The 13,442-nt window shown below is 42.2% G+C and overlaps 1 protein-coding gene across 1 annotated transcript in view; it reads right to left on the reverse strand.

Moving 5' to 3' along the window:
• Positions 1-6,231: 6,231 nt before the first annotated feature.
• The window catches only part of hiw (MYC binding protein highwire), a 262,991-nt gene continuing 255,780 nt past the window's right edge, over positions 6,232-13,442 (reverse strand). The window contains exon 78 of the mRNA XM_075688361.1: positions 6,232-6,451. Coding sequence (XP_075544476.1) covers positions 6,336-6,451 — 116 coding nt within the window. The 3' untranslated portion in view covers positions 6,232-6,335. The remainder of the gene's footprint in view (positions 6,452-13,442) is intronic.

Below are 13,442 nucleotides of genomic sequence, written 5' to 3' on the forward strand. Positions count from 1 at the left end.
TCAGATTGTATTTGTAAAAAGGATTCACTTTATGCAGGTGAACGAAATTTTCTATGAAGTTGTTCCTGTGTGTTTACGAGTTTCTCAGAAGAGTGTCTTACGTACCCTTTCATTTAACATTTTCGTCAGTGATCTTGTAAACATCAAGCAGGATACTATACAGACATTATGTATGCTGATGACTCCAAGTTACTATTTTAATCTACGTGTGTAGAAACTATAACCTAAATTGTGAATTCTCTGCTGGCAAAGTTACATAGATGATGTGCCGATATTGAGCTAGTTATTAACTCCGAAAGAAGACTAAAGCCCTTTTTATTTTATCCCCAAAACATGAATGTTCATTTTCAACAAGCCATTTCATTGAATCCTACAAAAATTGAAGTTGTCCGATCAATCAAATGTTTATTCATGCACTTCGATTACAATAAGACTCGGAATAGTCATTTATTTTATTGGAGGAAAATTTTCAAAGCTGGTGGATGTAGTGTTTCCTCTTAAATACCTGCCTCGTTCAGTGAAGCCTTTAATGAGCAATTCTCTCTATCTTAGCAGCATAAATTACTTTTGCCTTGTTTTGCTACGACTTCCACAACTAACATTAAAGGGATCCTGAAACACTTTCTGAACGTAGTAAAAAAACATTGCCAATTTGTAGATGAGGCTCCTGCGAACATGTGAGCCAAATATTGCACTGCATGCCGCAGGAAACTTACAATCTCGTGTCAAAAACAGTGAAAACGCTTGCTCTTACCTTCGAATTGTCGTCATTGCAAGTGGCGAAACTCACCAACAGCTATTGGCTGGTTTCATTATCGCAAGAATGTTCTCTAGTAATACTATCGTTGCTAATTTTGAGCTGAATAAATGAAAATATATATGTCCGCAATCTTAAAAATACAGAAATAGAAATAGCATTTTATTTAAACATGGCAGTTGCACGTAGCTGCATAGCCTGTAAGAGCAGCAGCGCAGTGTGTAGAGTAGATGCCATGGCCACCACAAAGTGATGCAACAAGCCCTCTGTGGGACCTGTGAGATGCTCAACTTTTGGGCACAGCTTTGCCCCTTTGTTTAGTTGCAGCGGGGCAGCATCGAGGTGGTGCCAAGGCATGGGACAGCTACGAAGGTCACAAGTACCAGTCCCGGGCACAATGGAGCACAGCTCTGATGACTATTTTCCACCCACTCGTGTATGCCTGCAACTAGCCCGACCAGCACTGCTCAGCGACCAGAGCTTGTGAAGTGCACCACAGGCAAGTGGCAGTCGTGCGCAGCAGCGCCTCGATAGAGAGGCCCACAGGCTGCCCCGCTGCAGGTGTCGGCTCACCTGGTGTCGTCAGCTCCACCCGAGATGGTGGGAAGTGCACGGTGACTACTGCGCCCACTTCGTGCGACCACCGGGCCGCGCATCACAATCCAACAACATAGGCTCCACCACAACCCCTAAACACGCAGCAGACCGCCAGTGCTGCTTTAACATGGCAGTCTATGCCAGGCAAGCTGCTGCAGCAGCAACTCAGTGAAGCTCAAGAGTGGTACCATCTAACTGCTGCAGCTGCACCTGGCAAGGTTATAGTAGATGGGCTCACAGCCTGCTCCATGATAGACCATGGACGCGAGCCATTTTTTTCTCTACTGCAGGTCTCGGACTCTGTGTCAGCGTCAAACAGCGCACCAACACTTTTGGAGACCGTGACCACCTTCCATCCACAGTCGGCAAAATGTCTCCCAAATTCGTCAATGCCAGGGCACATGGAGGTACCGGCTCCTTTAGCACTAGAAGCGCTAGCATGCCAGGAACCTGATATGTCCAAAGATCACAGTAGGCAGATGCGCCCTGACCTGTCAGATGCTAGGATTTCAATGCAGTCATTGGCCGAATGCATGGCTGTTCACCTCGTGCTGAGTGAGGCCTCGCTGAAGGAAACGAAGGCAAGTAACATGGCTGAAGTCATCATCATCGAAGACCCAAAAGTTATGCAACAGGCTTCAAGATGCTCAAGAGACCATCGCAAGATACCATAGCAAGACTGCAAAAGATGTGCAATAAAACAGATGCGCGAGCAACCATGGCTTTTAAAGGGGACGACCCTTGTTCCACCTTTGGACAAGGACAAATCAGCAGCAGTTGGTATTTCACTGAGCTCAGCGTATTCGAACACATTGGCGAGACTTGATCAGTCATCGGCAACATTGAAAAGACGCACATGACAGCTGAGCAGAGCAGCTGTTAATTGTACAGCATCTACGGCAGGAGCCCATCTGCAATGGGATAATTTTCGGCGAGACCTGCAACCAGTGCGCGACAGTCAGTGCCGTCTGCCAGAGAAACTGATCGCAATGGACAGCTCACCAATGACGACTACACTCCCTGGACAAGTTGCGTGGTTCCAAGCACGCTGGAAACTTGCAGCATGGCCAAGTGTGAAGATACACTCGTCCACACTAGAGTTGCGCTTGGTGTGTCGTCCTCTCTTACATCCGTGTCGTTTTTTGTTGCGCAGTATCATTTGAGTAATGGATTACCAACTTGCCCAGAATGCTGCTCTCGTGAAGACAAAGTGAACTTGGCATGAGGCGCTTGCAAGAAGGTTGCTGGAAGGGAAGACGACGAGGCAGAGAATAGAACAGCCAGCCCAGTGAATGGGTGTTGTCTCTGTTCTCTTCTTTACATTATACAGTAGAATCTCGTTCATATGTTTCCCATTACGTACGTTTTCCCGGCGCCAACGTTCGCAATGAAGAACACAAAAAATGACCCAGTAAAGTTACGCTCATTTTTACTATTTCATACGTTCCCAGAAAACACAATTTTTCAGCACCAACGTTCAGTACGTCGCCAACCTGTGATTGTATGATATGTTTTCCGGCCGCTAGATCCCATGTAAACAAGAAAATTCAAGAGGCGCGCAATCGAGAGGAGTATATAGCTGCCCAAGTAAAACTCTTGCTTGGACTAGTAGTTGGTTCATGCTTGAAGTAGTAAAGGCAAGGCGCAGAAGACCAGGACTCAGGAAGAACACAAACGACAGGAGCTGCCCGATAGCTGCCCGCTGCAGCAGTTTCGCTGCAATAATCGCCCGGCCGTCTCATGTGAAAACGCGCACGTACTCAGTTTGATTTCAGCACTAGCAAATCTTCTCCGGGGTTGTCGCAAGCGACATTCACATCTATTACCGCCAATCCTATTGTGATGAGCATTTTCGCCTATTTGTTTCCCAGTGCATAGTGCCATCAGAAGCGTAGCGCATGCTTTTAATAGGCAATAACGAAAACGTGTCGCCGTTTCCTGCTGCAGACTGTGATCACATACATTTTCTGGCAGCTAGATCCCATGTGAACAAGGCGTGAGGCGCGCGTGATTGAGAAGAGTGTATAGCTGGCATGCACAGTTTCTTATTCCGGTACCAGCAAATCTTCGCCCGGGTCGTTGTACGCTGCATTCACAGCTATTGCTGCCAAACCTATTGTGACAAGCATGTTCACCTACCTGTTTTACAGCGCATGGTGTGTAGTGCCATTGGTAGCATACTGCACACTTTTAGCAGGCAATAACCCTAACATAGTATCTTGTTAGTAAGCACTTACAAACAAATTGCAATAAAGTAATAGTAAGCACAGTATAGAGTGCCAGCATGTGCAGTGCAGATTACGCCAAGAGCAATGCATCGACATGGCTCACGGTGTCCGAGATTTGCTTGTGTTGTGTCGTGCGGCACCAGAAACCTTGAACGCCATAACTGACCATGCTTAATGCCTGACCATGCCTGCAGCCAGCACCCACAAATTAAAAACAAAGTTTAAAAAGGTACAAATAATTCGTCCTGTGCAAAAAAAAAAGTAATGCCACAGTTTCGCAGAAAGGCCATGCATTGTCAGCGATAGCAAAAAGACAACTACACAAAGTAAGGTTTGTAGTTTTATCAGTGTGACGTGTGCTCAGGCAAACATTAACAGATGTTCATTTCATTACCACAAGCTTGCAGTCACAAAGCATGTGAGCACTTTGCACTCTGTCCCTGAAACTTGAGATTATGCGACCACCAACACTAGATGCACAGGAACAACAAAAAGAAAAGTCGCAGTTTTTCTGGAAAGGCGAGGCATCGATTGCGATAGCCAATTCGTTGGCAGCTATACGAAGTAAGGATAGTTGTTTTATTGGCTGTTTAAACTTGTTAACATTCGCTTACTAACTAAATTAACAAGCATGGTGTCGCATGCACACAAGCAAACATGAACACATCTTACTCGATGACCGCACATACCTTGTCAAAATGCTGGAGTGAGGATGCACGGCAGTAGCAGCAAGTGAATTTACCTTCGTGCTGCCTTTCGTTACAACGCTAAATAAGTGGCGCGAACACAGTGCACACAAAGCTATAGCAGATTGTTTTCAAGATAGGGCCTGCACTGCGAAGTAGAACCCCTCCATACCCCCCATAGGACCCGCGCGGCGGAGTAGAACCCCTCCCGACACCACCCTTCCTCCTTGCCCTCCCCAGTGCCTTGTGCACAATGAAAGACAGAGCGCCACATGCCCGCTTTTCCTCCCTTGCACATGCGAGATTGAGCTATCATCATCAGCTTAACCCCGCACGCTTTCACTCGCACATACAGCATATGGCACACGACGACAATGTTATCACGCTTGGACTTTATATAGAACATCATGGCCACGCTGATGCCGGAAATGTGCCTGGTGTGTCCATATAATTGCAATAAAATGTGCACGAAGGCACGAACCATTTCGGCTTGTGCTTTGCACTTTCCACGAAGGCATCACCTCCAAAATACGGCACGTGCCTCGTGAGACGGATGCATGCGAGGAGGAGATGCGCATGCTAGGAGGAGGAGGAGGAGGCGAGAGGCACATGTTCCTTATGACAACCCAATCATGAACATCCACCAACTAGCCTCATTCATTGCTTTACAACACTGTTGGTCCCAACGCATGTCTCACATGCTTATCGGTCAAGAAACCAAAAACACTTGGCCCGAGGCAAACACAGAGGAGGTTGGCAAGAAAAGTTTAGCTTTAATAACCTAAATAGCATGTTTCCGGCTCTAGTCAAACTTGATTACGTTTGAAAGGGGACAGGCTGCTTTTCTGGTTGTGCTCTTTCATAGACAGTGTCAGATTCTCCAGCCCGTCACCTATGGAGGAAAGAAAGCTGCCACTTACAACTTTATCATCATAGTTCACTGTCTTGTGAAATCCACAGCCTTCTCCATAACAAATGAAAACCCTAGCGTATGAGTGCTGTTGAGTCCCAGATATGCCATGTCTAGCCCATGGCACTCCTGGCCCTACAAAGCCCTGAAGAGAGAGGATAAAAGTTTGCCTCTGTGACCAGAGCTTCTGTGTGGTGTGGATGAAACATGCTAGATGCTAGATACTAAATGTGGTCAGAGTCTAATTAGGGCTCTAAATGGTGATTCTAGCCACTCTGTAAACTGATTAAAGCTTATGCACTATTGAAAACATGGTACTGTTAGTGTTTGAGCACTGCTTTTCGGTGAATGAAACTTCTAATAAGCAGAAGAAGCACTTCGGGTCCTTTTAGGTTCTGTTCAAAAGATTTCACAGTGTTTCAACGGAAATTCTCCTTTTCATGATAAATGCTGACCAGAATAATGCCCTTAATCTAATGCCCCAACAAAGCCTCATTTGTTACCAACTGCAAAGAGGTGTCCTGTTTATTGATGATGGTGCAATGGAAATATGAAATACAATGACAAAAGGGAGGGACCTGTGATGGTACCCACATAAATGAAAGTGTTTCCTGTAAGCCATACTCATAGTGTAATGATGTATTCATACTTTCATCAGTCGCCTGCTAGCACATGAAGGAAAAGCTGCCAATTTTTGCATGTGTGTTCGCACTCATCCATACCATAAAAGTTGGGGCAACAACTTATGTCAATACTTCTTCTGCATTACATACAGTGAGATGTCTCACTGTACCTAACGGCATTTGCCAACATCAGAAAGTTTCGTCTTGGCAATGGCAAGCAATGGCTTGGCTTGGCAATGGCACAATAAAAAAAAAATGAAGGTAATGAACTAACTGAGAATGTGGCTCAGCTACAACATTTTTTCATAACATCCACTTCTCCTGGTCTAGCCAGTAAAAGCACACAAGAAGCAACATATTCTGAAAAGTGATCAGCTGAGTGAGAACTTGGCCCCCTGAGTGTGCTCAGTCAAGAAGCAATGCACAAGTAGGCAATGCATAACCTTGCATATTATTTTCATATATAATACATGACCAGAAAAAAAAAAGGAACAAAGCCTCAATGAGATAAGCGTTCCTTAGATCACATGTTTCCTAGAAAGTGTGTGTATTTCGACACACTCCACATCCCAGGGCAAATTCTTCGCCCGTAGGCGGGTGCTTGATGTGAAGAGGGCACTCTTCTCCTTCGAGTTGCTTGGCCTTGGGTCCTGCACAGAGTCCATCAAATTTCCGTTAAGTGCCTAGTCATGCAAAAAGAAACTTTTAAGAAGTCTCAATCAGGCATGTCGAACATTTAGCCTGCAGAGCGTTTAGCAGCATAGGTTCCAAAGATTTTAGGCTTTGCCGATGTGTGCAGTAGCACTACTTGCACTATATTAATCATACATTAGGAAGGCTAATAAAACACAGGTAGACCTGTGTGTAGGAATACACAAAGCAATAATTCATGCAACAGACTACTCTAGCACACAGACCAAAATAATGGACACTAACAAATGAACTCACGACTACACATGGCAGCCATTTATTGTCGTACCTTATTCTTCTGCCCTGTCTGTAATCGTAGGTTGTATGGTACAGTTATCATATACCAATTAGCTCAGATGAAACCATTTTCGTAGTAATAGGTAGCTTTGCATTTTAAGGGATGGAACTAGAGAAAGGTCAATAGGCAAGGCCCAAGTGCAATTTCCTGAACCCAATAATACTGTATTTACTCAATTATAAGGCAGTCACAATTATAAGACAAGGGTGCAGTCGAAAGACCCAAGAAAAATAACTTACGTAAGTACACTAGTATAAGGCAATACAGAGTAGCCAACGGATTATTCAGACTCGGCAGGGATTGCCCAAAATACCAAATAATCGGAAGCCACAGGAATAATTACAATAATCAGTGCTGGTTATATGCAAATTTCGCCCTGAAGTCAAGCCTCAATATGAAATTTGCATATAACCTGCACGTTGCCTTTACTGTTAAATTTGTTTGAATTCTTGATGTGGGTTATATGCGAGGTGAGTGGGAGGGAGTAACATTGAGGCTAAGGATTCTGGTAAAAGAGCCTTGCCTTAATTAGAATAAACACGGTACATTATGGTACATGGCACACTTTCTCAGGTATCCCAGGTGTATCACATAGCTTGAACCAAGCGTCAAAAAAAGTACATCTCGGGCAATCGAGGTCATGGCATATTGTTCATAGCTGTCCTTAGTTACCCAGAGTATTTTATGAAGTTCAATTAATTAGGCTAAGTTAAATTATGCCAATTTTTAAACATAAATTTTATGGCATAAGTTTGATGGAAAATTTGTAAAGCATGGTCAAAAACATCTAACAAAATTGTTTCCATGATGCTATCCTTTCCATGAGTCTTCTTTCTGGGTTTTGAAGAAAGCTGACGAAATATGGAAAAAAATGACATTGCTGTGCACCTGGTTTGCAGTGCTCTCAACCATGTTTCCAAAGAACGAAGGCTGCAAGTCTAATTGTAACTAGAAGCGATTGGCCTTGGCAACTAGACAGTCACGTAAGTACCACAGTTGCAAAGATGAAAATCTGCCATGGTCCAACATAGCCAGTGCTGAAAGTGGATCGAAACACACTTGTTAGCTTCCTTTATGACGGGCATGCAAGTTTATTTCTTTGGAGATAAGGCTCAGAGCACTGCAAAAAAGATACAAAATTGTACAGTGCCACCTTTTTTCTATTTATTCATATTTTGTGGGCCTTCTTCACAGACCAGAACAAACCACCACGTAAAATATAATGTCCTCAACACATCTTCATCAAAAGTTTCTAAGCCCACTCAACAACTTCCTTGACCAAACATATGCCCTGAAGTGACTATATAAATATTTGCACAATTGCTTTTGCTAATTAGCTAACTAATCAAACTCCAAAAAATACCCTGAATAACTAAGGACGACTGTGAAGAACAATATGTTGCTGGTCTCAATCACCTGATGATGATTCACTTTTTTTTTTAGAAAGCTTGGTTAATTTACATAAAATACCCAGTTTTGAGGTTCCAGTCAGTTCAACTTTGTGTGATTGTGCTATTTAATAACATAAATTTCATCCATTTGAAGCGATAGGCATTTTGAGAAATTTGTGCTATGCAAGAAGATTCAAACATTATTGAGTATGCGATAATTTGAGCCAAGGGCGTGTGCTTAAGTGAAGTAAAGGAACAATGAGTCACTCTTGTACAGGGAATGTTGCAGGCAGCACGTGAGGCTCACAAAAATACAATATGGTCAGAAGTTTGAGTTCTTGATGGCACAGTTAATACATACATCCATGCTGCATCAACACTAGAATACAAATGACCACAGGCTTTCCTGCCAGTACATTACAATAATAGGAGTGAGCTCTGGCAGCAGATTCCATAGAAGGAATAATAATAATAATAATATTTCGGGTTTTACGTGCCAAAACCACTTTCTGATTATGAGGCACGCCGTAATGGAGGACTCCGGAAATTTTGACCACCTGGGGTTCTTTAACGTGCACCTAAATCTAAGCACACGGGTGTTTCCGCATTTCGCACCCATCGAAATGCGGCCGCCGTGGCCGCCCATAGAAGCAAGGCCTTGCTCAATTCTCTTCCTGCAAAAGAATTGTTGTTTGTTAGCAGCAGTATATCTTGTAGCTTGCAGTACAGGACCTTCAGCTATCAAGCCACTGCAACTTACTACCCTCTCCTTGTCTGTTCCACAGCACTGTTTCAATCAATTTTACAAGGTATTTTTTTTACTTTTCCACTACTATATTCTCTCTACTAATGTCCACAGATACGTTACTACTAAAAATGAAACTCAAAAGTGCATGAGATATGGCATAGTACGTGCATTTCTTAGAATATTACATTCGTATTGTTGCTACAAAACACTTGGCATAGCCTCTTTCCCTGCCATTTCCTCCCCAGTGCAGGGTACCAAACAAAACATGTCCAGCTGACCACCCTGTCCCTCGTCCTTGACATGCCTCAATCCTTACTGCACTGTGTTAATTGTATCACGATGAATAACCAACATGCCCAAACCTATTCCCTTTTGACCACCTTGCCTTTTCTTCTCTGTTCCTCAGTCTCTCTCTATGGTAATCCAAACAATTTTATGTTAAGAAATTAGAAGCACTCCTTCACAATTTCATTTACCCATTTGTCCAATAGGTACATCTTTGATAACTAGTAGGTATGACATTGTGTAGGGTGGTTTTCTGGGCAAGTTGGTGCATGATGACAGTATGATGGTTCCAGCAGGTAGAGATGCGAGCACTTAAAGGAAATGCACAGGACAATGCTGGACTTACAACTGAAGTTTAACGCGAACAAATTCTGTAGATCGCTGCCACGCATGCATAAAAAAGGAAGCAAAACAACATAGATAACACCTTCCCCAGGCCCTCAACACATGCTTAGCATGGTACTTTTAGAGTTAGATTTATAAGATGTTCCTTATTGGTGAGATGGACCGTAGGTTCACCCACACATAATTGTATGCCCAACATGCTGATGTAGAAAGCACGATAGACTGGAAAGAGAGATATGCAAAGCTTACTACATAAGAAAGTTGGGTGCACAATTACATGTGAGTGATCCTCATTGGTTGGAATTCTGTAGATGAAATGTTTGTGTGCTGTGATAGGGGTGGGTGAATAGTGATTTTTGAGACCAAATCGAATATTGAATACTTTTCGAATAATGAATAGCCATTATCACTATTACTATAAAACAATATTCATATCCCAGTATTCTTGAAATTGGCGATGTCCTGTCATTACGTAGTATGTTATGAAGCACTGCTTATTAAAAGCACAAATGAAGCATTAGGAGCAAACAAGTAGTCTCTTCACATGTGCAGGACTCTTCAGACAGCGCAAATGGTAGCTGTACAGCGTATAAAGTATGGCTACCTAAGTGACATAGCCTGCTCCACTACACAAGTTCTCATGTTTTATGTCTATACTATGCCTGCGGGTGAGAAAATTTACCGCATTATTGCTCAAATTTTATGTTGATTTGGGTGCAGTTGTAACTTCAGTTGTAAGTCCAGAATTGTCCTGTGCATTTCTTCTTATGAAGTGCTCGTGTCTCTGCTTGCTGAAACCATGACACTGTTAGTATGACATTATTTGATATCTCAGCGCACAAGCATTTCATCTACAGAATTCTAATCAAAGAGTACCAGTATCCAACCATGTGTAACAAAAAATTATGACAAACACATCGGGTTAAGGTAGTAAAATTTTTTACACGATTTATTTTTTGATTTTTTTACATTTTATGTATGTTCAAACATTCAAAAACATGTCACAAAATAAGTTATCTTCTTATTGTGGTTAGTTTGACAGTTACAGCAAATTTCCCAACCCATACCCTCATATTGCAATACTTAAACCACATTGTATTGGTTCCGAAAATCAGTAGTTTCTTTTATATATTCAAAAGACTTTTTTCATTTTATTTCTTCTGTAACATTAATGGATATTTTTGTACTTAGTTGTGCATTTGTTGTTCCTTTAAAAACTCTAAAAATAGCCACAAAGCTCCTATGTGCTGTTTTTGACATGTTTCTCATTGTTTAAAACATTTGCTTACATTTTTTTTTTTCAGAACAAGATTTTGCTACATCTGGTGTTACACAAATATTAATAACTTATTTCTGAATTCATATTTTAAAATGAAATTTTGTACATTCATTCCTCACATAGAGATTTATCACATTACATTTGTCCTAGTTCATTGCATAGATCCCACACTGAGCTACTCAATTCAGCAATTCATTAGTTACTTATCATTGCTGGTGCAACTAGCCCTTTTAACACATTTCATGACAAAAATTACCTGCCAAAAGATTAAATAGACCATTTTTGCACTTCAAATAGTTGGGTAAGGTAAAGCATGCTTATTCAGAAAGAAAATTTGTTTTCAATTCTGGTTTCCGATATTCAAAAAATTTTGTGTGTGTGTGTGGCCTCACACATTAAAATAGTAACATACTTGCACTATGCAATAGGAATGAGGAGATCTGAGGGGGTTTTAAATTTTGTTAGTTTCACCCACATGAAGGCAACCAACAATGAAACAAGAGAAAGCACAGGGGAAATTATTTAAGTTTAGATGAAATGAAGCAATAATAGAGAAGAGAGATATGAAAGCAGACGAAAAACACCTTGCTGCCGGTAGGAGCTGAACCCACTTTTCACTAATTGCATAGCAAGGTCCTCAATTTTGGTAATCTTGATGCCATGAGGTAGCGCACGAGGGTTTATCGGACAGTCGCCTGCTCCTAAGCTCACGTATACTATGTGAAGCGTGTGATTAAAAGGATGTTCCACGTCCGCTGCCAAGGCCATGAGCGGCGCTGGTTAGGACAACCACTGCCGCCCTTGTGCAGATACACAAATGCTGAGGAAAAGGGATGGGAGGATTGCCACTACGGTAGCTTAATTTGTAAAGCACAGAAGGGGTAACCCAGAAGGTGCGAGTTCTGCTCCCAGCTGCAGCAAGTTGTCTTTTTGTCCAGTTTCATTTCCATTTTCCTTAGTATTTCTACATTTCTACATGGCATAACAACTGATTTCCCCTAACCTTTCTCTGGCTTCATTGTTTGTTTTCTTCGTATAGTTGTAACCTGCAATAAACATGAAGATGATAAACACAGTATGGATTCCTGCTTGTGAACTTAACCAGCATGAGGAAGTGCAGATGTAAGAAAATAATAGTGGACAAGACAGTATGAAGGAAGGAAAAGAAAGGTCAGACCATGGTGTTACTTTTCGTGAAATTGGTTAGTGGCATTCTGCCATCGACAGTTACACCTCAATTTAACGAAACCATCATCTGATTATGAGGCATGCCGTAGTGGGGGACTTCAGAAATTTCGACCACCTGGGGTTCTTCAATGTGCACCTAAATCTAAGTACACGGGTGTTTTTGCATTTCCCCCCATCGAAATGTGGTCGTCGTGGCCAGGATTTGATCCCGGGACCTCGTGCTTAGCAGCCTAACACCATAGCCACTAAGCAACCACATTGGGTGATTTAATGAAGTAGAAAAAATTGGCAATTTGCTTCATTATATACAAATTTCATTATATGGAAATACAAAACTCTTACGCAATTAAGTACAGTTGCCAATGAATTTTGCTTATATGGAAGGGGTTGCAAAATCTTAATTATTGGGCAATCGGAAAAAGCAAATTTGGATGAGAAAAATATTTATCTTGTTGCATTTGAGAGTCGGTGATGAAAGATGCACTTTCATGCTGTGTTGACAACATTTTACATTAGGGGTATGAAGCGAAGCCAGCCAGACTTTCGCACCAACTCCACCCTCGTGATGCACAGTGCCGACCACCGTGGGACAACACAGTGGGGAGCGAACGCTTCGTCACTCAAGATTATGCAACCTCCAGATGTAAAGGTGCAGGAAGACATCACACATAATGCCGCATCATCTAAGCATGCTCACTCTTCGCACACGCCAAGGGTTACCTCTAAAACAGGGCGTGCGGGCTGCATGCATGCTGACAGCAATTTGCAGCCATGGTTTAGCTAGAAAAGAAGATAAAGGAAATGCGGGCCAACCAGCTTGCCAGCTCCTGCGCATGCACTTGGATGTGTTACCGCAACCTCGCTCCCCTCCCTCTTTCCCCTTGCTCACGTGGGAAGACGCAAAAAGACGGCGTTCATGAAGCCAACATGCTACTCGATTCACCCTTGCAAGCATTCACTTGCACCTAAAGCATGCAGTACGTGGGACCAGATAGGATCTTATCGCACTTGGACTTTATACCTAACATGATGTTGTTCCACTTTGGCCGCTCTTGGTCATGGGGAATGCAATTTCAGACGTGAATTCACGAGCAGCAGCATATAATTCAACCAATTGACCATCTGCGTCCGCATGGAAGTTTCCATTTATTGCCTCAGTACTCCTTTATGGCAGCAGTGAAATTTTGTTATATTGAAATTGTGTAAAAACGCACTTTGTTATACTATTGAGGTTTAAAATACATAGTGTTCTATAGACAATAAGTTATAAAAAGTTAAGCACTTACTTACAGAGAGAATTTCGTTATATCAAGGTTATATCATATATATATAAAACGAGATGATGGAATATATATATATATATATATTCCATCATCTCGTTTTCTACAACTTTAACTCATATTGCCCCATCTACTCT

The sequence above is a fragment of the Dermacentor variabilis genome, chromosome 4 (genome assembly GCF_050947875.1).
Source record: "Dermacentor variabilis isolate Ectoservices chromosome 4, ASM5094787v1, whole genome shotgun sequence".
In the NCBI taxonomy this organism is placed as follows: Eukaryota; Metazoa; Arthropoda; class Arachnida; order Ixodida; family Ixodidae; genus Dermacentor; species Dermacentor variabilis.